This window comes from Cavia porcellus, unplaced genomic scaffold (genome assembly GCF_034190915.1).
Source record: "Cavia porcellus strain 051 isolate PalLab524CR breed Dunkin Hartley unplaced genomic scaffold, mCavPor4.1 scaffold_8, whole genome shotgun sequence".
NCBI lineage: Eukaryota > Metazoa > Chordata > Mammalia > Rodentia > Caviidae > Cavia > Cavia porcellus.
Window position 1 is genome coordinate 42,216,243 of NW_026947491.1, and position 24,919 is coordinate 42,241,161.

General features: G+C 38.0%; 1 protein-coding gene across 6 annotated transcripts in view; it reads left to right on the plus strand.

Annotated features, from left to right (window-relative positions):
- Atf1 (activating transcription factor 1) overlaps positions 1 to 24,919 on the plus strand; it is a 45,410-nt gene that overhangs the window by 13,424 nt on the left and 7,067 nt on the right. For 3 of the 6 annotated variants that reach the window (XM_003475783.5, XM_013159385.3, XM_013159383.3), the window contains exons 3-7: positions 4,875 to 4,994; positions 7,687 to 7,787; positions 16,737 to 16,867; positions 19,167 to 19,346; positions 19,427 to 19,586. In XM_003475783.5, coding sequence (XP_003475831.3) covers positions 4,875 to 4,994; positions 7,687 to 7,787; positions 16,737 to 16,867; positions 19,167 to 19,346; positions 19,427 to 19,586 — 692 coding nt within the window. The remainder of the gene's footprint in view (positions 1 to 4,874; positions 4,995 to 7,686; positions 7,788 to 16,736; positions 16,868 to 19,166; positions 19,347 to 19,426; positions 19,587 to 24,919) is intronic. The other 3 variants (XM_063254746.1, XM_063254745.1, XM_063254744.1) reach the window with 1 other exon arrangement.

The window sequence follows — 24,919 nt, forward strand, 5'->3', positions numbered from 1 at the left end:
TGTCACCACTCCTCAGGCTGATGTCAGGTCAGGTCTAGGCCATCCTATCAAAAACCTGCTTAAGTTCTTGTAAGAAGCCCATGTGCAAGGCCTTGGTCCCTGTTCTGTGCATGTGTTCTGGGATCTAGTCATGTCTCTTTCTCAGCCAGCTATGCCACATGGTAATCTCTCAGATTCACACTTAGCATAAACCAGATGTTGAAATTCTTGGATAGTGAATTTAAAATAACAGTGAGTAGTATGTTATTAGTGGAAGAAGTAGACAACATGCATGAACAGATGAAAAGTTTTAGCAGAAAGGTGGATACTATGAAAAAGTCAAATGGAGGTGGTAGAGACAATAGCAATGCTGCAGATGAAGTAGTGCTTGGATTTATTAGTAGACTTGACACAGCTGAGCACAGAATCACTGAATTTGAAGGCAGGTCAGGAGAAATCACCCAAATGAAAAACAACAGAGCATCCAAGAGCTATGGGACACTATTTAATGTAGATGTGATGGAAGTTACAGGATTAGATGAGAGTACCAAGAGGAATCTAGTGAGAGGTGAGGATCAGGTTCGTTTCAGCTTATACTATAAACAGTTGTCCTTTTATGATCTAATTAGTGCCACATGTTTTGCATTTTGTGCTGTTGTAAATTGTGCTATCTAAAAGCATAGTGCTTTAGTACTATGTGCCTATGGAGTTGATGTGTCTTAGAGAGAAAATGCCTATTAGATAAAATTCTTTCAGGCTTGAGTTGTAGGGTTGTTGACCATAAATTCAATGTTAACAAATTAGTGTATACAAGGGGTAATAGGCAAATATGGTGAATGTTTAAATTTGTATTATACATAAGCGTCTGCCTTGCAAGCAGGCAGTCGTGAGTTCGATCCCTGATACTGATAAAAATGAAAAAGACAAAAAAAAATTTGTATTATATATGTATGTATTTGAGACAGGGTTTCACTGTGCAATTCAGGATGGCCTTGAATTTGTATGTAGCCTCAGCTGGCCTCAAACTCAAAGTGATACTCCTGCCTCAGCCTCCCGAGTGCTGGGACTAGAACATTTAAATTTTTTTTTTTCTTCTTTTTCCTTTTTATCAGTACCGGGGATCGAACTCAAAATGACTGCCTGCTTGCAAGGCAGGTGCTTATGCCGCTGAGCTAAATCCCCAGCCCCTGAACATTTAAATTTTTTAAAAAAATTTTTAAATTACATTAATAAGTTAATATTCTTCCTCACTTTTTTATTCTATTGTTTCTGCTTCTTTCTTTTTATTTTATTTCTACTGCTTTCCGAAGTAATTCTGAAAGTTCTTTTTTGTGAGTATCAGTGAGGGGTGATAAAATACATAATGAACATTGCTGTTGAGTGCCAATCAGAGGAAAGGCAGGGTTATAAAAACATTATAGCATGTCTCCTCTTATTCACTGAAACTGGCATACAGACAACTTGTGGTTCTTCCTCGAAGTCAAAATCACTATGGAAGGTAAACATTTCAAATCAATTCAGAGCACTGAGGCAACCACAATAGTACAACAAAAGACACTCATAAGAAAGACTTGCAGAACTGTTTCAGAAAGTGGCAAGAACCATGGGATAAACATATTAGAAGAGAAGGGGAGTTTTTTTGTGGGGGGGGGTTCTTTGTTTTCTTTTTTTGTCTTTTTGTGACAGGGTCTCATTATACAGTTCACTTTGAGCTCACTTTGTAGGTCAGGTTGGCCTCCAACTCACAGTGATCCTCTTGCCTCAGTCTCCTGAGTGCTGGGATTACAGGCCAGTGTCACTACACACACCAAAGGGAGAGTTTTTGTTTTTGTTTTAAATATTTTAAATTCAGTGATTTTACGCAGTTTATTTATTTGAGTGGGGTACCAGGCATTGAATTTAGGACTTCACACTTGCCAGGCAAGTACTGTACCACTTACCTAAATTCCCAGGCCCCAAAGGGAGTTTTTTTGAGACGAATTAATGGAATGTGTGTTTGAGTGTAATTTTTTAATTTATATACATAGCAAAATTTTTTAAGCCAGGCGTGGTGGTTCACGCCTGTAATCCCAGCACTTGGGAGGCTGAGGCAGGAGGATCGTTGCAAGTTCGAGACCAACCTGGGCTACAAAGTAAGCTCAAGGCCAGCCTGAACTGCATAGTGAGACCCTGTCTCAAAAAGACAAAAAAAAAAAAAAAAGCACTGCGGGGAGGGGGGGGGGCCTGGGGATTTAGCTCAGCAGCATAAGTGCGTGCCTTGCAAGCAGGCAGTCGTGAGTTTGATCCCCGGTACTGATAAAAAGGAAAAAGACCAAAAAAAAAAAAAATTTTTTTTAATCACACCTCATACTACCTTAGATATCTTTCAATAGAAGCATACATAAAACAAGGTTATATGTTGGCCATTTGATGAAAGTGTATTCCAGTAATTCCCTAAGAGCAGTGGCTCAGTAATTACTAATTCACTATATATGGCAACTTTTTATCTACCACAGTTGCAGTAACAATAACTAGGTTTTACAGTATGGTTCATTGAAATCCTCGACAAGATTGTTTCAGTGGAGATAAGAGATGAAAACCTAATTTGATCCCGAGGATGTGGCAAGACAAAGGGGAAAACGAGAGCTGTGGAACAAAGTAGTATACAGGATTATGGTCCACGGCAGAACTCTCCTTAAAAGCTAACAGACATAGAAAATAAAGGACTTTTAGGCTAGTACCAATACCTGAGAATAACCACTTAAAGGCAGAACAGTTTTGTGTTGGCTCATGGTTTCAAAGGTTTCGTTCTGTGGTCAGGTGGCTCCATTGTTCATAGGCCTGTAGGAAGGCAGAGATATTTCTGTGGCAGAAGAAACCTCCTCACCTGATAGCAGCTAGGAATCAGAGAGAGAGGGAGAAGGCAAGGGAGGAAGAGGGCTGGAACCAGACACAGGTCCCCAGCACACACCTTTGAGACCTGCCTTGTCCATTTAGGTACTTCTTTCTAGTAACTTTATTAAGCTAGGAGTCATTAATCATTGAAGCCCTTTCTGATTCAGCTACTTTGCAGAAGTCCATCAGCTGGCACCCAGGCCATGGTCTCTAGGGGACATTTCCATAGCCAAACAAAGTTTGCTAGGGTGAATCCTTGGGACTCCATTTTGTCTTGAAGAGTATCAGGAAATCATGGGCCTTTAGTCCTTCAGTTTGTCTAGTACAGTCCTTAAAAATCCTTTTCTTTTAACATGTAGCTGCCATATTAGAAAGTACCAATAGAGAATACATCCATCGTTACAGAAAATTTAGGTAAGGACCAGAAGCTGCAGCTGTTTTCCTCTTTCCTCATGGTGGGGAGTCAAACCTAAGTTTTGCACATGATAGGCAAATACTCTACCCACAGAGATGGGGCAACAGGAACCCAGGTCATTGAGAAGGACATAATCTGTGTTGTGGAAGGTTTATATCACAGAGGACAAAAAGGATTTACGACTTCCAAGTCTAGTCAGATTCTGGCTAGAACAAACAGTGCAGTACGCTTTTGGTGTTGGTGAACTTCCTCACATATTTAAGGGGTCTAGAATCTTTTAGAGGCAAGGCATTGGGCTGACAGAAGCCACGACAGAATTGGTCAAGTCTTTTTGTGGTTGGGGGTGATGGTTAGGTAAGTTGTTTATGCTGAGTTTGCAGTTCTTAGTAATTGGATAAAAATTTTTACATAAAATTTCATGACGTGGGGTAGTTTGAGAAGTGATTAAGACTGGAGTTTTACCTGGCCTGGGAAAGAGGAAAAGAACGTCCAGTGAAGGGAAGAGAGTGTTCTTGGGACCTAGGGCCAAGAAAGAAAAGAGGAACAGCGAGGAAGGTAACTTTCAAGGCCTGAAAAGCAGCCTGAAATTTTGTGATTTATGTCCAACAGGAATATATGAACCAGAGTAATCTATAAGAGGCAGGGTCTCTGTTAACAACCTACTTGAGGAAGCTACTTGGAAGAGAGAACCTGTGGGGTGAGACTTGAAATACGATAGGTGGGCTTTTCATATTTTAGCATTTTGTTATGAACCCCTGTCAGATTCTCTCAGAGTAAATTCTGATTTAATGTCAAGATACCTTAGGTGGCATTTCTGTCACTTTGCCTCTTGACTTCTTGATTAGTTTCCACCGGATCTTTTCATAGTATCGTATTCTTTTTTTGTCTTTTTCCTTTTTATCGGTACCAGGGATCAAACTCACGACTGCCTGCTTGCAAGGCAGACGCTTATGCCGCTGAGCCAAATCCCCAGCGCTCACATAGTATGGTATTCTAAAGAGCTCGCGTGGTTTTGTATAGTCAGTTCTTCTGTCTGGAGTGCCTTGTAGTCCTACTTCAGTTCTGTGCCCACAGGCACCCTTTTATCTTCAAGACCAGGTGAACTTAATGCCCTTTTTTCCTTTCTTTGTTCCCTATAATACAGTTTCTTTTATCTGTTACAGATTTTTTATTTTTATTTTTTAAAATTTATTTATTTTTTTGATGCTGTGGATTGAACTCACAACTTTGCATTTGCCAAGCAGGCATTTATGCCACTGAGCTAAACCCCCCGCCCTTAAATATTTAAGGTGTTTTTTTTTTTTTTTTTTTTTTTTTTTTTGTACTGGGGATTGAATGCACAACCTTGTGCTTACCAGGTGAGCACTTACACCACTAAGCTAAATCCTGGCCCTCTGTCTGCAGCTTTTATAGTATGTTATAACTGGTTTGTGCTCTCAACTCCTACACTTAAACTGAAGTCTAAGTGTAGAGGGAAATACTGTTTGGATAATAGATACGATTAAATATAATCACTTTTGAAATATGTTTTCCAATGTTAACTCAGCTGTCTTATGCATATAGGTACAAGATACAATTTGTTAATTGAATTTTTATTTGTTCTTAGATGTCATTAAGAGGATCTGCGCCAGTGACAGTTGTACCTCTTCCTGGAGAGCAAATACAGGTTCAGGGGGTCATCCAGACAGCTCAGTCTTCTGTAATTCACCCAGCACACGTGCAAACGGTACAGCTATTCAAAGATAGTAGTTGAAACAAAAAAAAGAGAAAAAGAAAAGAAAAAACAAAGATAGTGTTTGAGATTGGGGACTTTTATACCCTGAGAGCTCAGATACACTGAAGTTGCCATAGTTATGGTATAAACCAAGCTAACAAAGTTTTCTTGGAAATTAGCGTATAGATCCAATGAGGTTAAATGAAAAGTGTTAGAATTGTTTATTAGATGTGTGTAATGCCTAGTGAAATAATCAGTTTTGAGAGGTTACTGCTAAGAATTTAAGGCAAAGAAACTTTCTTCAGGGGAATAATCCTTTTTCTCAATAATACCATTCATGAAAGGAATTCTAAAGCAAGGGTAATGGTTTGAAAGTATTAGCAAAAGAAGTAACAATCTATCTTATGCTTTGTGGAGATCAAATTGGAGAGTTCTCACAGTAAAAGACATTTCTTAGTTACATCTATCTTCATAGTGACTCCTGACAACTTTAGGAAAGAAAGAGGGCCACCCTGGATTTCTTTTCTGCTTTCTTCCCATTTTATCTTTGATTCCTATGAATCCCAGAATCCCATTGGGTCTTCTTTCTGTTTTAGAAGCAGCTATCTGAGAAGCAGTGAGGAATGTAGTGCCTCTTCTTTTCCTAACTAGGTAGTGACTGGCAGTCCTGTCAGCTGTAGCATGCATCTTCATTTGGCAGTCTTATATGAAGGGTGGCAGCTGCATGGATCTTTGAGTTTTTATTTTTTGCTGTTGTCATTAAGATAAATATTTGATCTTAAAAACAATTAATTCCTTCATTTAGAAATTATTTTCTTACTTGAGTACACTTTCATTGAGAGACACTGGAGTAAATTCAGGGATGGATTAGAAATGATGCTTGAAGAGTACAGGATGATATCTTTCTTTTTAAAAATCATATTAGTTACTATGACTAATTAACTTTTTGAAAGATAATAAAATGTAAAACAAGTCTTTGGAAATTTAATGGCAAATCTAAATAGTCTAAGCTTTTCTAATAATGTAGAGAACTGATTTCTTATGTTTCTTCTCAAAGAAGCAAGATAGAATTTTTGGAGATGAAGCTGGGTATGGTAATGCACATGTATAATCCCAGCACTCAGGAGGCTAAAGCAGGAGGACTGCAAGTTTAAGACCAGTGCAGGCTACATAATAGGGCCCTGACTCAAAAACAAAATAAAACAACAAAAACACGAAGAAAGTCAGGTATCATAACGTTTTAGTCAAGTTTGAGAAATGTAAATATATTTTAAAAGCTGAAAATAACTTTGCTCAATTGTAAAATATTGTTATAACTTAAGACTTGCCTTTTTTGTTGATATAAATTATTGTTACGAATAGTGCCAAGTGTGCTGGTGCATGCCTGTAATCCTAGCTACTTAGGGGGCTGAAGCGAGAGAATCAGAAGTTCTGGACCAGCCTGGGTAACTTAGTGAGATACTGTCTCAAAATAAGAAGGGCAGGGAATACAGCTCAGCATCCGCTGGGTTCAATCCTCAGTAATATACTCACACACAAAGGTTAGTGATATTTATTGTGAGTACCATGAGATGAGGTAAAGTAGATTACTGCAGATCTTTAAGTCACATATATTTAGACCTGCTCTTTATAATTACCACCTTGCCAAGTAAAGTGATCAATTCTCAGTCCTTGTTTTACATTCACATAGGTGACAGTGGGTTCTCAGTATGTCTTCATTAGTTTTTCCAAGAAAGCTCATTCATTTGATTTTCTGCCGTCCTCACTGAGGATTCCTTTCCAACCTTACTAGCTCGTTTTCCTCTTCTTCCCAATCTCTTTTAAGGTTAGAGTTTTCCTGAGCTCCTAATTCTATCCATATATACTCCTGTACTGAGTTTCTCTCATGGCTCAAGGGATTCCAAAGAGCTCTGCTTTCAAATTAATGTGTCTAACACAGACCTCCTCCCTGGATTGAGGCTTATATTTTCAACAGCCTCCTCAGAGTGGGCAACTAGATATCTAATAGTTTTTTAAAATCTAAATCAGGAAAAAAAAAAATCCAAATCGGATAGCATTAGTGATTTTTTTTTTTTTTTTTTTTTTTTTTTTTTTTTTTTTTGGTCTTTTTGAGATGGTCTTGCTATGTGGTTCAGGCTGGCCTTGAGCTTACTTTGTAGCCCAGGCTGGTCTCGAACTTGCAATGATCCTTCTGCCTCAGCCTCCCAAGTGCTGGGATTACAGGTGTGAACCACCACGCCTGGCAGCATCAGTGATTAAAAAAAAAAAAAAAAAAAAGCTTTTATTTATTTATTTATCTCACTATGGTTTCCCAAGCTGGTCTTTACCTACTGAGATCAAGTGATCCTCCTACCTCAACCTACCGAGTAGCCAGCATCACAGGCATGTGCCACCACGCCCAACTAAAAATCTTTGAGCACTGCGCTAGAACTAAAAAAATGGAGGTTGAGATCAATAACTAGTCTTAAGTGTAGTAGCATAGTATTACTGTATTCATCTTAACTCTGAGCCTACTGTATTGTATGTTTCTTTCATTAGTTTTCACTCTAGAAATAAACTTTCTCTTTTTTTCTTTTCTTTTGGATTTTAGACTTAATGTACAGGTGAATTTGGGTGGCAAGAGACAAATAATTTTTTAAAATAAAAATTCAATTCTTTTTCATCTGTATTCTTCCTTATATTAAAACCAGTTTTGTTTTTTTAGGTATCATCTTTATCAGAAAGTGAAGAGTCCCAGGACTCATCTGATAGCATAGGGTCCTCACAGAAAGCTCACGGGATCCTAGCACGACGCCCATCCTACAGGTCAGTGTGCTTTTTATTAAGCCCTGTAAACCTTATTGCCAAACTAAAGAGGGAAATGTTAAGAGAGGCCATTGGGAGCCAGATTGTGGAGGGTTCAGTTCACTGGGTTGGAGATGATTTTAGGACTTATCTTCTGGCACAATTTTAAAATTTCATATTAGCGTAGAATAGTTAATAGGAATATGAAATAATATGGAGATTAAGAATCAAACTGTTTTGTGTTCCCTTTCTCAGCTTCCTAATTCTGTGTCTTTGTTCTACATACTACAATAATTCCTGTACATACTTCAGAAGCTTCTCTTATTACCCTTTTCTCAGCAACTCCAAGACCAGATTAGTTCTGTTTGATTAAGTCCTTCTATTGAACCCTCGTATAGTACTTACCTCATCCATTTTATATGAGGGCATGGCCCAAGTAGTATTTGTGATCTTGGGGGTTAGCAAAGTGCCATCCCCTAGTAGATGCCCAGTAATCAATGAATGAAATACTGGAGGTACACTTTATTGAAAGAAAGTGTTTCAAGTAATTTGGTGACTATGTCAGAGAAATAGGAGACAGAAAATGAAACAATGTTTGAAACATATGCAAATGCAGTAGGATTTTAAATAATAAAAGAAAACTCTGTACAGGCATGGTCAGTCCTGTCTGGTGGAATAAATAGGAAAGATACAGAGATGTGACTCAGATTATCACAGTCTTTTATTTTGTGATTCTGGGACAAAGAGGAGTTTCATTAAGCTAGCAGAAGAGCCGTTTCAGCTGAGGTACAGCTGAGGTACAGGTTGACTAAAGAAATAAAATTGGCCTGTTCTGTGACTTGGGAGATTAAGAAACGTGGAGGAAGAGGTTGTGTAACACAAAAGATAAACAGGAACCAGATTACTTCCAGCCTTGCTATTTTGTGAAGGATTTTGGCCTGCATTGATAGTCACTGAGCAGATGTTATCAGTCAGCTTTGCATTACTTTGACCTAATACTTGAGATACTCAACTTTTAGAGAGCAAAGTTTTATTTGGCTCATAATTTAGGAGGCTTATTAATTAGCCCCATTGCCTTTGTGCCTGTGACAAGAACCAAGCTGTTCATTTCATACCCAGATGATGAGAAAGAAAGGGCTATAGTCTTGCTGTCCCCTTCTTGGGCCTACTTGCACTGACCTATTCTCAGGGCCCCCCACCTTACAGGTTCCCCCACCTACTAGTAGCACCACCTTGAGGGAACACTTAGCCAAACCATAACAACAGACACTTTTTGCCTGTGAACTGTTGTGAACTTGTGAACTGTTCTTTTTTTTTTTTAATTTTTCTTTTTGAAGATAGTAAAATACCACAGAACAAAACAGAACAAAGCCAATTGAGACAGTGTAGTGAAATTGGTACAGAACTTCACAGCAGGTTACCGGGATGACAGTAATAGGTATCACAGTATGTCTCCTTATCTTCACAATGGTTGTTCTTTCAGTCACGTATAGCAAAATAAAATGAAATACAGAATATTATAGAACTTACCAAAACAGAATATTGAATAGAGCAGTACCATTAATCAGAATAAAGCAAAACAGTAGTAAAAATATTTGCCTTCAAAGAGATGGTAAAAGGAAATCCCCCTTATTTGCTATATTGCATATGGTCAACCTCCCAAGAGATGCTCAGATCTCTGGTTCCCATTTGCTAACAAGGCAAGGCAAGTGGAATGTTTGACTCTCAACCCATGTGCCAGTAGGCTCACTATTGCTTACCAGGGAGGCAAGCTGGTTGCTTGGTTTCCCAGAGTCCTAAGTTCCATCATGGCATGGAGCTCAGGAGACACTGGTGGTTTTCCCCCTGGAGGGGCTGCAGCCTGTTGTGAACTGTTCTGTGTGAAAATAAACCCTAAAGAATGAACTCAAAACTGAAAACCAAAAAAAAAGGTGGGGGGCAGAAGCACTATTAGCAAATAGCAACAGATGCACTAAACATTGTTAAGTCTCTAAAGCACTTCAGATAATAAAATTACTAAGAAAGGTTTGAAGTAATTTGGTGACTATATAAAATTAAAAACAGCATAAAGAAGGAACCCTTCTGGCTGGGCGTGGTGGTACACTTCTGTTTTACGTTGTACTCAAAGAATTAGTCAAGAAGTTAAATAGATGGACCAGATTAGAAAAAGAAATAAAATATGCACAACTATGATCTCATACTGTTTGGTTGACTGTAATAGACTATCAGCCTGGGTGTTTATAGAGAAAGTAAATTTCTTTGGCTCATGGTTTTGGAGGCTGACAGGCCCACAGTTAAGGAATTGATGTAGCAAGGGCCTATTGTGCTATGTTATCCCATGGTAGAAGGCAGAACTCATCCAGAGATAACTAAGCTACTCCTGCAGTACTTGCATTAATTTGTTTATCAGGGTAGAGGCCATATGACCTAATCACCTCTTGAAGGTCTCACATTTAAGCACTGATGTATTGAGGAGTAGGTTTGTAGCACATACCCAAACCATAGCATTTACATAGAAAATCCTGAGGAATCCCATAAAATAGAACTAATAAATAAGTTCAGCAAGGTTGTGGGATATAAGATTAATATACAGAAATGAGTTATCCATATACTGGCAATACAATGAGATTAAGAAAACAGCCCCATTTATAATAGCATAAACTATAAAGTAAGCTTAAAATTAAATGTATGAGTATAAGTTAAGTAAGGGAAAAGGGGATAAAGGGGGGGAAATGACCAATATGCACTATATTCATGTAGCAGTTCCCCAAAGTGGATAACAGTATCCTGTATTACTAATAAAACAATAAATTACACATATGACTTTAACAAAAGAAGTATAGTATGAAAACAACAGAACCTTGTTGAAAGATATTGTAAAAGATCTTAAATGAAGACTTTCTGTGTTGACTGAAGAATATTATGACAGATAATCTAATTAAAAAATAAGCCTGACTTAATAGAAGCCATCAGAATGGGGAGATACTGGTAAGAAGCGAGGAGATAGCTGCTGGAGGTCCTTCTAAAGGTACAATTGAGGGATCGGGATAAAAACTGTTGGTTGAATGTTTATACATGGTGACACACAGTTACACAGTAATCAACTCTTTTTTTTTTTTTTGTCTTTTTCATTTTTACCGGTACCGGGGATTGAACTCACGACCGCCTGCTTGCAAGGCAGGTGCTTATGCCGCTGAGCTAAATCCCCAGCCCCAGTAATCAACTCTTAATACTCATGAGACCTCCTATACACATTTCACACAGCCAAGGGATTGCCTTTTACCTCTAAGAGAAAGGATAGTTCTTTCCTCTAAGGAAAGAACAGCAGATAAAGCAGAAGATAGCAAGCCTGCTGGAAAAGAGAATTCAGATTGAAAAATGACACTGCTCCAGCTCCCTTCCTCAGCTTAGCTATTATAAAAACCCTTTCCAAGGGGATGTGTCTCATTGAATGATAGTGTATGTGCATACTGTGCCCTGGGTTCAATCTTCAGCACCAGAAAAGAATAAAAGGGGAGGGAGTTGAATAAGCATGTCTCCAAAAAAGATACATAAGTGACCGATAAATGTGTGAAAAATGTTAAACATGACTGATAATCAAGGAAGTGCAAATCAAAATTATGAGGCACTATTTGAGAAAAAGGTTAGATAGTAACAAGGGTTAGTGAGGACTCTGAGACATTAAAACCCTCGTATTTTGCCAGTGAAAATTTAAAGTAGTACAAGTGCTATGGCAAATGGTTTGACAGTTGTGTGGAATGCTAGGTTACCATATGACCAACCTATTCCAATGCCAGGTATGTTCTCAGAAATAAAGACATGCGTCTGCATAAAAATTGCACATGAGTGTTTACAGCAGTATTGTTCATAATAACCCCAAAGTGGAAACAATCCAAATGTCCATCACTCATAAATGGATAAACTACAATTCTCAGTGTGTATAATGGATTATTAACAGTAAAGTACTGGTTATGTTTCAATATGATGAAACTTTAAAATACAAGTAAAAGAAGTTAGTTACCAAACTGCATACTCTGTGATTCAATTTATGTGAAATGTTCAGTTTTGGTAAATTTATAGAAACAAAGTAGATGGGGCTAACAGTGCAACTCAGTGGTAGAGCACTTACCTTGCATGCGCAAGGGCCTGGGTTCAGTTTCTAGTACTACAAAGAAGAAATGGAGAAGGAAGGAAAGTAGATGAGCAGTTGCTTAGAAATTGGGAAAAGGAAAAATAGACTGGGGATTGACTCTTAATAGATACTAGATTTCTTTTTTTTTTGAGACAGGCTCTAGATACATAATCCATGCTGGTCTTTCACTCACTATGTAGCCCAAGATATCCTTAAACTCTTGGCAGTCTTCCTGCCTCAGCCTTCCATGTGCTGGGATTATAGGTGGGGGCCATCATGTCTGTCTTTAAGTTTCTCATATATTGTCCCCTTCTAAAAGAAACATTGAGTTATACACTTTAAATGAATTAATTGTATGGTGAATGACTGACTGCAAGGTGTTTTCCTTAAAAAGATTACAATGATTAGAATGGATTTTTTAAAAATGCTTAACTATTTAGTGAAATGCTTAACTAACTAAACTGAAGGATGGCTAAAGATATACCATGAAAACACTAATGAAAACTAACGTTGCTATCAAAATATCATACAAAATTGACCAAAGCAAAGAAAACTACCAGAAATAAAGGACATTTCTGGGGACATAGTTCAGCAACACAGCACTTGCCTGGTAAGTGTGAGGCCCTGCGCTCTATCCTCGGTACCTCTCTCTCACAAAAAGGACATTTCTTACATAGTGGTAATTCAACAAGAAGACATAACAATACAAATATATACACACTTCACCAAAAAACTTCAAAGTACATGTATCAAAACCTTAGAATTAAAAGTAGAACAAACAAATCCACCTATAGCTGAAGACTTTAGCCATACCTATCTCAGTTTGACAGTTTCAGTACAATTTGGAGTGAGAAAATCACATTGTAGAATTTAATACCAGTAACCAGGGGACCTAAGTGAACGTTTTTGGAGTCCTTCGCCACACAGCTATAAAATGAACATTATTTTTGACTGCACAAAGAGCATCCACCAAGAAAATACCATATCTGTGGTCATAATCTTTAATTTTAAAAGAATTAAAATCCTGCATATTGTGTTCTCTGATCCACAGGCATTATACTTTTTTTTTTGGTCTTTTTGAGACAGGGTTCCCTAGGCAGTTCAGACTGGTCTTGAGCTCACTTCGTACCCAGGCTGGCTTTGAACTGACAGCCTCCTGCCTCAGCCTCCTGAGTGCTGGCATTTATAGGTATGCACCACCACACCTGGCTTGTTGGCATTATACTAGAGATCAATAATAGAGTTTTGGGGGAGGCTGGGGATACAGTGCAAGGTCCTGGATTCAATCCCCAGTGCACAAAAAAATTATTTTAAAGGAAATAAAACAAAACAAACAACATGACAAAACAATGAGAACAATATTGAATTTAAAAAAACATGACACAAGGAAATCCTCCATAGTTGCTATATTGCATATTGTTATCCTCTAAACAGATGCTCAGATTATATTGCCCCCCCCCATCCTGCAAAGCCAGCGTTAGGTTATTTTTGTACCTCAGGTGCCATCCCAGTATGTGTTCCTCTGAATCAGCCTTGCCTACATAGGGGGAGAGGCCCTCTCTTGTCTGCCAGCTTGCTCCTCTGCTGGCTCGCATCTGCTGGCTCACAGCAAAGGCAGGCCGACTTCTTGGGTCTTTTCTCAGCCTCAGCTGGCTCCAATAATAGAAATATAAAAAGAAGGTTTCCAAATACATGGAAATTAAATAGCACAACTAAGAAACAATTGAGTTACCAAATTGGGTAAGTGCAAGCAAATCAGAAGAAAGGAAATGTTAAAGAATAGCAGTCAGTGAAATTTGCAAAGAAAAAACTTATTAGCAAAAGCTGGTTCTTTGGAAACAGTGAAGTTGACAGTCCTGTTGGGTGGGGGAGTAATTGGAGATGACAATAAGTTATGGAGGGGCCAGGTGTGGTGGCGCACACCTGCGATCCAGCACTCTGGGTGGGTGAGGCAGGAGGACCATGAGTTCAAGGCCAGTGAAACTCTGTCATGGAGGACTGGTTATGGCCTTGGAAGGGATGGTATTTATTCTGAGAGAAATAGGAAGCCAGTGCAAATGAGTGTAGGTCTGATTGACATTTTAAAAAAGAAGACTTCTGTGTGGAGAATAGACTGTAACAAGGGGTAGGTAGACAACTGGAGACCAAGAGAGACTATTGTGACTGTCCGGTCAAGAGGTGATGGTGGTATTTATTGGGTGGAGGTGATGAGTAGGTAAGAGTAAGACAATAGTTGCTTATGCATTGGTGATGGGCTGTGAAAAAAAAAGAAATGATGACATTAGAACTTTTGGTTTAAACAACTAGAAAATGGAGTTGGTATTTCCTGAAAAGATATCAAACATTAGATTTTGAATATGCTAGGTTTGAATTTCCTGTTGGAATGGAAGTGTTCAATGCAAAATTGGATATAAAAGTAAAGTTCAGGGGAGAGAATGGGGAAGAAATCAATTGAAGGCCCACCAATGTAGACTGAGTATCCAAACTCATAGAACAGATGAGATTGCCAGAAAGAGAGGTCAAAAATTAAAATAATGTATACAAATGATATACAATAATATAGAAAATGTTACGTTGACATTCGTATCTGTAACTTGATTTGTTTCTGCTCAAATTATTTGAAACAAATTTGAGTGTGGTGGTATATGCCTACAATCCCAGCACTGTAGGGGAGGCTAGGGATGAACCAAAGTTGAACTTCAAAGCCCTGTGTGGTGGCACATGTCTGTAATCCCAGCATTTTAGAGACTGAGGCAAGAGGATAGTATCCCTGCCTCAGTCTGTATAGTGCCTGAACTGCATAGTGAAACCTTGTCTCAGAAAGACAGAAGGGAAAAAAAAGTTGGAGCCCAGACTGGGGAAGTGAGATCCTGTTTGAAAATTTAAAAAATAGTCTGTGTGATGTTTCTTGGTAGGGGCTTGTGTTGCTGAGCTATATCCCCAGACAAATGCCCTGGGCTCAATCCCCAGGTTAAAAGAAAAAAATCGGAACCAAACGTGGCATAATATTAGTATATGTTGATTTATGGTATGTGGTGCATAGTTGTTTTATTTTAAGTATTTTTCTTTAAAATTGAGAAATAAATGGGCAGAGCATTCGATGGTATCATGCTAGGCTGGTTGCATGAGGCCACATAGACATTGTTAAGTGGAATCTAGAGCTGTGTCTCACCTCACAATCATTAGGGGTATGGGGATCTGGATTCAACAAACTTTCCAGAGAATTCCGATACATAGACAGGTTTAGGAATCACCATACTACAAATCCCTAAAACATAGTCCTGTAGTCTCACCTCCCTTGTTCTGTTTAACTTCTGCTAATAGAATCTACAATTCTGTTAGCTTTTGCTGGGAATATTGTGTAGAGAAAAGAGCTGGAGCTGGAGAAGGATCTTCAACATGTCATAGGAGAATACATGAAAAAACTACAAGTGTTCAACTTAAATCATACCTGTGGCAGTAGTAAAATATCGCATGGTATAGAACATAGGTACATAATTGGGTTAGGCTTAAATTTTTCTAGCTTCACTGGGAAGAACCAATGTTGGGTTGAAGTGAAAAAGAACTCTAATTATGCAATAATAGAAGAGTGTACTTTTGGAAGTAGTAGATGACTTTTCAAGGAAGTGAATAAGTAAAGTTGTGAGGAATGGGCTGGAAAGTTGGCATAGATATCACTAGAGACTCCTTTCGCCTTTCAGGATACCTTTTCAGCAAGAACTGCTTTCCCACACCTTTGCCTGTCATACATACCATTTCACCAAGTCTGAGATACACCTCTGGACTATTTACCTCTTTTTGTTAAAATGAGCAGTTTTACTTACTGCTGATACTCTGCCTATTTTTTTCTATAGTACTGGAGATTAACCTCAAGGAGTGATGAGCTAGATGCTGACCTTTTTTTATTTTGACACAGAATTTTACTAAATTGCACACACTGGCCTTTAACTTGCCATCCTTCTGCCTTAGCCTCCTGAGTAGCTAAGATTATAGGCTTGTATCTAGCTATAGTAGCGTGTCTAGTCTTGATTTTTTTTTCTGAGAATTGAAAGCTGATAAGACAAAATTGACCTTAAGTGAAGGTCACTGACACTGCTTAATGAATATTAATTGAATAATTCACAATAGGGACATCTCTCCTATAGAGAAATAGGTTTTTATTCCCTTTACAAGGGCCTCTACAAATGCCTAGAGACTCTTTTTTTTGTTGTTGTGCTTTTTTGATAATGGAGTACTTTTTTTTTTTTAATGCATAACTTTTTTTTGACATCATAAGCAAAATGTAACTAGCCTGGAGCACATAATGATGATGGTTTCTTTTTGGGGGGAGTAGTTGGGGGTTTTTGAGAGAGGGTCTCACTTTGTAGTGCAGGCTGTCCTCGAACTCACAGCAATCCTCCTGCCTCAACCTCTTGAGTGCTGGGATTATAGGCATGCACCAGCATTCCTGGCCTGTGTTTTACTTTGTTTTGTTTTTTTGGAACAAAGGCTCACTATGTAGTGAGATTGGCATTGTACTCATGGTGAGCCTCCTGCCTTAGCTTTTTAAGTGTTGGGATTACAGGAATGTGCCACCATACCTAGCAAATGATGATGATTTCTTGACACAACAATTTACAGTTTACTAGCTCTCTAGAAGATTATTGTACCTTTTTGAGATGAGGGTCTCACTATGTTTCCAGGTTGATCTCTAACTCCTGGGCTCTAGTGATCCTCTTGCTTCAGCCTCTTGAGTTGCTGGTACTACAGTTAAATTAGAGTGAGATTGAGAAAAGTTTTTAAACAATTTTGTAAAGGCATGCATATTACCAACATTAATAGAGTTCTATTTTTCACAGAAAAATTTTGAAAGATCTGTCTTCTGAAGATACACGGGGCAGAAAAGGAGACGGAGAAAACCCTGGAGTTCCTGCCGTCACTTCTATGTCTGTTCCAACTCCCATCTATCAGACTAGCAGCGGACAGTACAGTATGTATAGGAATCATCTTCACCTGATGGATACACAGCTTAGGTTTTCTGTGGGAAGAGGTGTTATGAAGAAAGACTGTCATATTTAATAGTGGTAATTATTAAAAGATAATATTTTGAGCCAAGAATAATATAAAATACTTTTTTAGTGTTGTCTCATTTACTACTTACAGCAACTTGTTGAGGTAAGCAGTTACCAGTTTATGAGGGAACAAAATATTAGAAAGTTAGATAATGTTCAGGTTACACAGCTCATAGGTGATGGAATATGATGCAAAATTAGATTCATTTGAATCTAGAAATTTAATTTTACCCCTAATTACAGTAACTGCTATATAGACTGCTCTTTTGGACATCTGCAGTTATATCTATGACCTTAATTCTGTGTAATTTACTATTTGAATTAGTTACAAGATGAAAGATTAAATATGAATGTTAGATTTTCAGTGTGAAGCTAAGGAAGTTTGAATTATAAAGAGAATTCAGAATCTGCAATGTAATTTACCATGAATAATCGGGGGTAATCACCTTTAATGAATCACTGAATCTCTATCTGAAAATGCTACAAAGATTGATCAGGGCCAAGTGTGGTACACACCTGTAATCACAATACTTGGGAGATTGAGGCAGAAGCATCTCTGTGAGTTTGAAGCCAGCCTGCGCTACATAGTGAGTTTGAAGCCAACATCAATTATATTGAGAAACTTGTCTCATAAGTAAGTAATACATGGGTTGGGGATATGCTGAATACAAAGGCTATGGGTTCAGTCCCTAATACTGCAAAACAAGGAAAAAGAATAAAGTCATAAAAGACACAAATGGGTCCTTTGTGTGTGTGTGTGTGTGTGTGTGTGTGTGTGTTAGGGTACTGGAGATTGAACTCAAGTTAAAATATGACTTATTCTAAGACTATTGAAAGTCAAACCACACATAAAATGTATCATGTTATAATTGAGATGTGTACATTACAAACCAGTATATAGGGCAAAGCTTCCTGTGATGATGGAAATGTGTATTTGCATCACTGAGTATAGTAGTCACTAAACCAGGTGACTGTTGAGTCCTTGAAATATGGCTGGTGAGACTGAGGAACTGAATTTTTTATTTTGTTTAACCTAATAGTTACACAAGGCTATTGGCTACTTTACTGAACAGTGCAGTTTTAGAATAAGTACAACCAGGTAAGTAACATGTTAAGACTAGAAAGAAAGTTTGCAAAAATGGAACAGTTCTGTATTATCAGATATATTTAAAATCACTACCTGCATCTACAAATATATAATTTTGATTTATGTATTACTTTATCAATAGTCTTGATGAGCATACAGAAAGACTGGGAACAATGTACACCAAAAGTCACTCACTTCAAGATGTAAAGGGTGCCCACCCCCAAGTGAGTGTCACCACACTGCTTGAGTCTTTCAAGATATAAGTTAAATACATGTAGCAGTGGGGAGGGACAAGAAATGCCTTGGAAAAAATGCTTTTTATTTATGACCCCATCCAATACCCACACAGTTTATTTTGGCTTCCTGGAAGGCAAACTAAAAAAAGGAAAAAGGTTGTGGGTTTAGCTCAGTAGCGTAAGTGCCTGCTTGGCAAATTCAAAGTTGTGAGTTTGATCCCCAGCGCCAAAAATAAATAAAATAAAAAGGAAAAAGATGTTGCAGTTGCAATTTGAAAAGAGAGTACAGGGATAAAACACTAGGTTGCACGGGAGATTTTTTTATTTGGAAACTGCATAATTCTAAAATAATTTCTGTTTGGTTATGTGTTACGGGTTTTAATCTAAGGGAAGACCATTAATACAAATATAATTCAGTGACAAATACCTGTGGGGAGCTAAGTAACATGATCTGATAGGTGGCTTTCTGGAGTAACAAGGAAATGAATGAACAGATTATATTTCTTAAATATCAGTTAGGTAAATAGCATGCAAAATTACAATGTTCATGTTTTCTTCTCTTTTTTTTTTTTTTCTTTAAAAATAAGCCATGGGGCCCCTCTTCTGATGTTTTAGAATTTCTGTGCCATTTGCAGTTAGCATGGAGCACCCCATGGATTCCAAGTGTGCTGTTTTCATCAGTCAGCTATACAACTTGAGGCTGAATTTAAGGCAGTACAGCTGAACTATACAAAAGAAATACCACTTTACTTAGTCTCACTGTTTCCTTCACACAAAGTGGTACACAGTTACCAAGCAAAGTTGCATTCATAACAATTTGAATACTTTGTTACCATTCCTTAAAATTCAGTGTATTATATAGCCTTAAATACTATTTTCTCTTTTGGGTTAAAGTTGCCATTGCTCCAAATGGAGCTTTACAGTTGGCCAGTCCAGGAACAGATGGCGTCCAGGGACTTCAGACATTAACCAGGACCAATTCCGGCAGTACTCAGCAAGGTACAATTCTCCAGTATGCACAGACCTCTGATGGACAGCAAATACTTGTGCCCAGCAACCAGGTGGTTGTACAAAGTAAGTATGCTTAACTGTCATGGAAAGTTTCCCAAAGTACTTTCAAAGACACTTAGCAATTCACCTTTCTGACTTTACAGCTGCATCAGGAGATATGCAAACATACCAGATCCGTACCACACCTTCAGCTACTTCACTGCCACAGACTGTGGTGATGACATCTCCAGTGACTCTTACATCTCAGACAACTAAGACAGATGACCCCCAACTGAAGAGAGAAATAAGGTTGATGAAAAATAGGTAAGCAGTAAAATTATACTATCAGAATGGATAAGTTTTGTAAATTTGAAAACATACCAGATATTACAACAGTATAATTACAAATGAGATTTATATCAGCTTCATTTTACTATGTGTGAATTGTCTCCTTCATTCCCAGTAGATCAGTGAATCTCATTGTTTATCTTCTTTAATATGGTATATGCTTTAGAATCATTTCAGTTTTATTGTATCCTTTGAAATAGCATTGTTTAAGTTTGTTCTTGCTGGGCCCACAGTATTAAATAAAAACAAGCATACCATGGAGATACTGTAGGCTTGGTTCCAAGTCAACATAATAGAGCAAAGGTTACAGTAACGAAAGCCAGTTTTTGGTTTGAGTTTTTGGTTTCCCAGTGTGTATAAAAGTTACATTTACAGTATACTTGTCTATTATTGTGATAACAGTATGTCTTAAAACAGACACACAAAAAATGTATATACCTTAATTTAAAACTACTTTATTGGTAAAAAATTGGCAACAATCATCTGAACTTCTAACAAGTCTGATGGTTTTGCTGGTGGAAGCTCTTGCTTTAGTGTTGATGCCTACTTACTCATTAGGTGGTTCTGATTACTTAAGTTAGTGAGGTCTGTCACAGAATAACATCTCTTGAAAGGAAGATTTCTCTGTAGCATGTGATGCTGCAGAAGAGCATTTTGTCCATAGAACTTCTTTCAGTCTGGACATTAGTCCTCTCAAACCTTGCCTCTGCTTTATTTCATTTCAAGAAACCCTTTTTCGTTTTGGGGAGGTAGGGCAGTACTGGAGATTGAACCTAGGACCTTCACACTGAGCTACATCTGTAGCCTTTTAAACATTTTTTAAAATTTTGTGACAGGGCCTTGCTTCAACTTGCAGAGCTTACCAGAGTGCTGGGATCAATAAGCCACTTTCTTCACTTAGCCAAAAGATCCACCTCCTTCTCCGTTAGTTTTACTACAAGATAGAAGCAGTTCAGCCAGGACTTCAAGCACTATTTTTAATTAATTAATTTTGCAGATTTAAGCCAGACTTCACACTGAGGTACATTGCCAACCCCTTTTAAATTTACTTTTACTGTTTTGAAGACTTGTATTGTTATTGTTTTGAGTTCACTGTTGTGGTTTATGTCTTTTGCTTTTTGTTGTTTTCTCACTTCTCTTTTTTTAATTAAAAAAATAAATTTACTTTTATATACTTTTTTTAAAATTAGGTATGTTTGGCTCCATAGTAATTGCATTCATTTTGGGAAATTGGTACATGTATAATATTTTAATCATTCTTAACACCCTTTCCTTCTCTTTTGTCCCTTCCCCCAGCTTTTCTTTCTCCATGTTCAAGGAGTGTGTTTCCCTGTTGTCTATCATCTCTCTCTTTTTAAAATACTTTTTAATTTATATTTAAGATTTCTCATATAAGAGGAACCATGTGATAATTATTAGCCTTCTGCACCTAACTTATTTAACATTGTTACCTGAAGTTCCTTCTGTTTTTGTACATCTAGGCATGGAATTTTAAAAATAAACATTTTATATGGTTGTTTTATTTTTGTTTTTGAGGAATTGCCACACTTTTTCCAGAGTGATTGTACTGGTTTACATTTCCACTGCCAGTATAGAAGGATTCCTTTTTCCCCTCACTAGCATTTGTTGGTTTATGTGTTCTTTTGTCTTTTTGAGTCTTGCTATGCAGTTCAGGGTGGCCTTGAACTCACTTTGTAGCCCAGGCTGGCCTTGAACTTGCAATGATCCCCCTGTCTCAGCCTCCCAAGTGCTAGGATTACAGGCATGTGCCAGAATACCCAGCAGGTTTCTGTGTATGTGTGTTGTATTTTTTAAATTTTTTTTCTTTTTTTATTGGTACTGGGGATCAACTCACAACTGTGCACTTGCAAGGCAGGCACTTATGATGCCCAGTTTTTGTGTTCTTGATGATGGCCATTCTTACTGGAGTAAGATGAAATCTTAGTGTAGTTTTGATTTGAACTTCTCTGATGACTGCAGATATTACTTATTGGCCATTTGTGCTTCTTCTGAGAAGTACTTTATTTCATTTGCTGTTTCGTTTTTTGAGACAGGGTCTCACTGTGTAGTTTAGGCTAGCCTTGAACTTACTATGTAGTCCCGGCTTACCTTGAACTCAAGGGGATCCTCCTGCCTCCGCCTGCCAAGTAGTGGCATTACAGGTGTGTGCCACTACTCCTGATCCCATTTTTTGATTGGGTCATTATTTATCTGTATAGTATCATTCTTGCATCCCTCTCATGAAACTAACTTGATAATGATCTTTTTGGTTTTTTTTAAAGGAAATAAAATGGAACAGTATTGGATTTCAAAAACAAGACAGAATGAAGTCCCCCATAGTTGCTATATTGCATATTTTTATCCTCTAAATAGATGCTCAGACTACCAGCTTTAAGCCTGCAAAGTTAGTCAAACTATACAAGCATTAAGTTTTTATGTGGGTTTTTTGTTGTTGTTGTTGTTGTTAGTTTTGTTTTGTTTTCCTTCAGTTGCTGTCAGCCTGCGTTCCTCCAAATCAGCCTGTGCTTATGGGGTGGGGGTAGGTGGCAAGATAGGTGTTTTTCTTGTCTCCCAGCCCAGCTAGCTCACAATAGGGAGCAGGTTGGCTTCTTGGTTCTCCTCCCACCACTTGGTCATGATCTTTTTTAATGATTTTTGTATATTCTGTTTACAAATAGATGTTTTGGTTTTTTTGTTTTTTGTCTTTTTGAAACAGTGTCTCACTAAGCAGTTCAGGCTGGCTTTAAGCTCAATTTGTAACCCAAGCCAGTCTCAATTTGTAACCCAAGCCTGCAGGTTGTTTTAGTCTTCCAAGTGCTGGGATGACAGGTGTGCACCACCATGCCCAGCTTGTTTGTAGATAGTTTGAGAAGTTTTGCATATGTGTTCATCGGAGATACTGGGTTGTAGTTTCCTTTTCTGTTGACTCCTTGTCCAGTTTTATTTTATTTTTTAAAGAGCATAAACAATATAATGAGAATGACCATAGATTTCAAAAACAAGACAGAAAGAAATCAACAATAGGGTATTGTACTGCATACTGTTATCCTCCAGATAGTCACTTAGACCACTAGATACAAGCATGCAAAGTTAATCAGACAGTAGTTGTTTTTTTACTTCAGTTGCTATCACTTCAGAAGTTTCAGGTGTGTGGCTTTCAATTTCTTGTGTCTGCGTCTCCAGGACTTGTTTTGGGTAGGGCTCACCATGGGACTTGTCTTCTTGGGTCCATGGAGGCCTTTTCTCTAGGTCTTCAGCCACTGGCTTTCAGGGTAGGAGTGTGGTGACTTCCTCTCCAGTCTGGTGGCGGTTTATGGGAGTGTGGCTTCTCCTGGGACCTGAAGTGGAAGCCCTAGTTTTCTTATTTTTGCTGGGTTCCTGTATTGTCTCTCTCCATGGGCTTCAAGTCTCACTTTAGATCCTTGCTAGTCCTAGAGACCTCTCTCCCTCCTTTTTCTCTTCCGCATGTTGCTATATTCCACTGTCTAGACACCAAGTCTTTGGATAGGCTCTTTGTTGTTCATCACCCTGCCATCTTCCTGGAATTCTATCCTTGTCCAATTTTAATATTGTGGTTATGCTGTTTTCACGGAATGAGTTTGAAAGCGTTCCTTCTCTCTTAATTTCATGGAAGAGTTTGAGGAATATTGGCATTAGTTCTCTGAAGTTCTGGTAAAATTCAGCAGGAAATCCATCACAGGAAATCCTAGGTGTTTCTTAGTTTTATTTGTGTAATTCTCAAAAATCTGTAAGGTATAAATATTAGTTTTACTTTTTTGACTCAAGGATACTGAGACCTACAGATGTCACATGATTTGCCCAAGGTTACACCACTTTATAAGTGGAAGTGGTACAATTTAAACTTACATCCAGGCTTCAGGCCCAAGGTTTTACATAATGCCATTTTGCCTCGCAGAAGAGTCAGCACAAACAGCAAATAAATGAATGAGTTTTGTCAAGTCTTCAGTTATCCAGTGAATATAGGGAAAGAAATAGGTCTAGGAAGAGAGGCAAGAGGGAGGAAAAGAGAAAAGAGAAAAGAATAAGGTCTCACGTTTAAAGAAAAAAAGATATCATTGAAAAATCGAACATCTAGAGAATGTAAAAAATAAAAATTGTAAAATAGAAAACATAACAGTGTATTCATCTTGAGGTGGGTTCATGAACAACAATATAGGTATCCAAGTAGCCAAATTGATAAATTTGAAATTTAATTAACTGAGCTCAGGACCACTCGTATACAGACCCCCCCCCCCGTTTCAGAGTCCAAACAAGTGGCCCCAAAACTGAAAAATTACAAAGCTTTTAAACAGAGAACCATAAAAAGACATCCTGTTGGAAACAGTTTAGCTAGAATCTTACATTAATTTTTAGTTGACACCTATATCCTGCTTCTTTTGTTGAGCAGGTTAATTTTTCTCTTGTGGGTACAGCTCATTCTGTTTTTCTCATGGGACTTATACCCTGAGTAATTTTCCATTTTCCTGGGTCAAATACAGGGCACTAGTTAAATGCAGGGCTCAAGATGGAGTCAGTTATGCCAAGCTACAACAATCTAAAATGTCTAAACACTGTATGGAAATTCTTGCCAGTTTATTAAGACAGGAAAAGGAAATTACACAGATTAAAGTAAAACTGTTATTGATACACAGTTGCCTACCAAAAGAAACCCCAAACTGGATGTGATAGTGCCCACCTGTAGTCCCAGCACTCAGGAGAGTGAGGCAGGAGTTCAAGGCCAGCCTCAGCTGCATAGTAAGACCCTCTCTCAGTGAAACAAAACAACCCCCCAAAAAAACTCAAATAGATGTACTGAAGAATTAGAAGTAATGAGTTTATAAGGATTTTAGGTACAAGAGCAGTTTTTAGAAATAACTGTATTTTCTTATGTCAGCAGTACAACGTTTGAAAAAATAATTATTTAAACGGTATCAGTTCAAGCTAGGTGCAATGCTCTATGCATAATCCCAGCCCTTTGAGGGATTAGGTAGAGAGATCAATAATTCAAGCTCACTTTGGGCAACACAGCAAGACTTTGTCCCACCCCACCTAAAAAAAGCTAGAGATGTAGCTCAGTGCAAAGCCCCTGAGTTTAGTCCCCAGGACTGCACACACATACAGGAAGTATCAGTTTTGTTATGAACAATAAATAAAATATTTAATAATTTTCTAACAAAAATGTTCAGGACCAGGCTGAGGATTTAACTTAGCAGCACAAGTATGTGCCTGACAAGCACAAGGTCATGAGTTTGATCCCTGAACTCTCCACTCCCCACCAAAAAAAATGTGCAGGACCTTATTATGGAAAA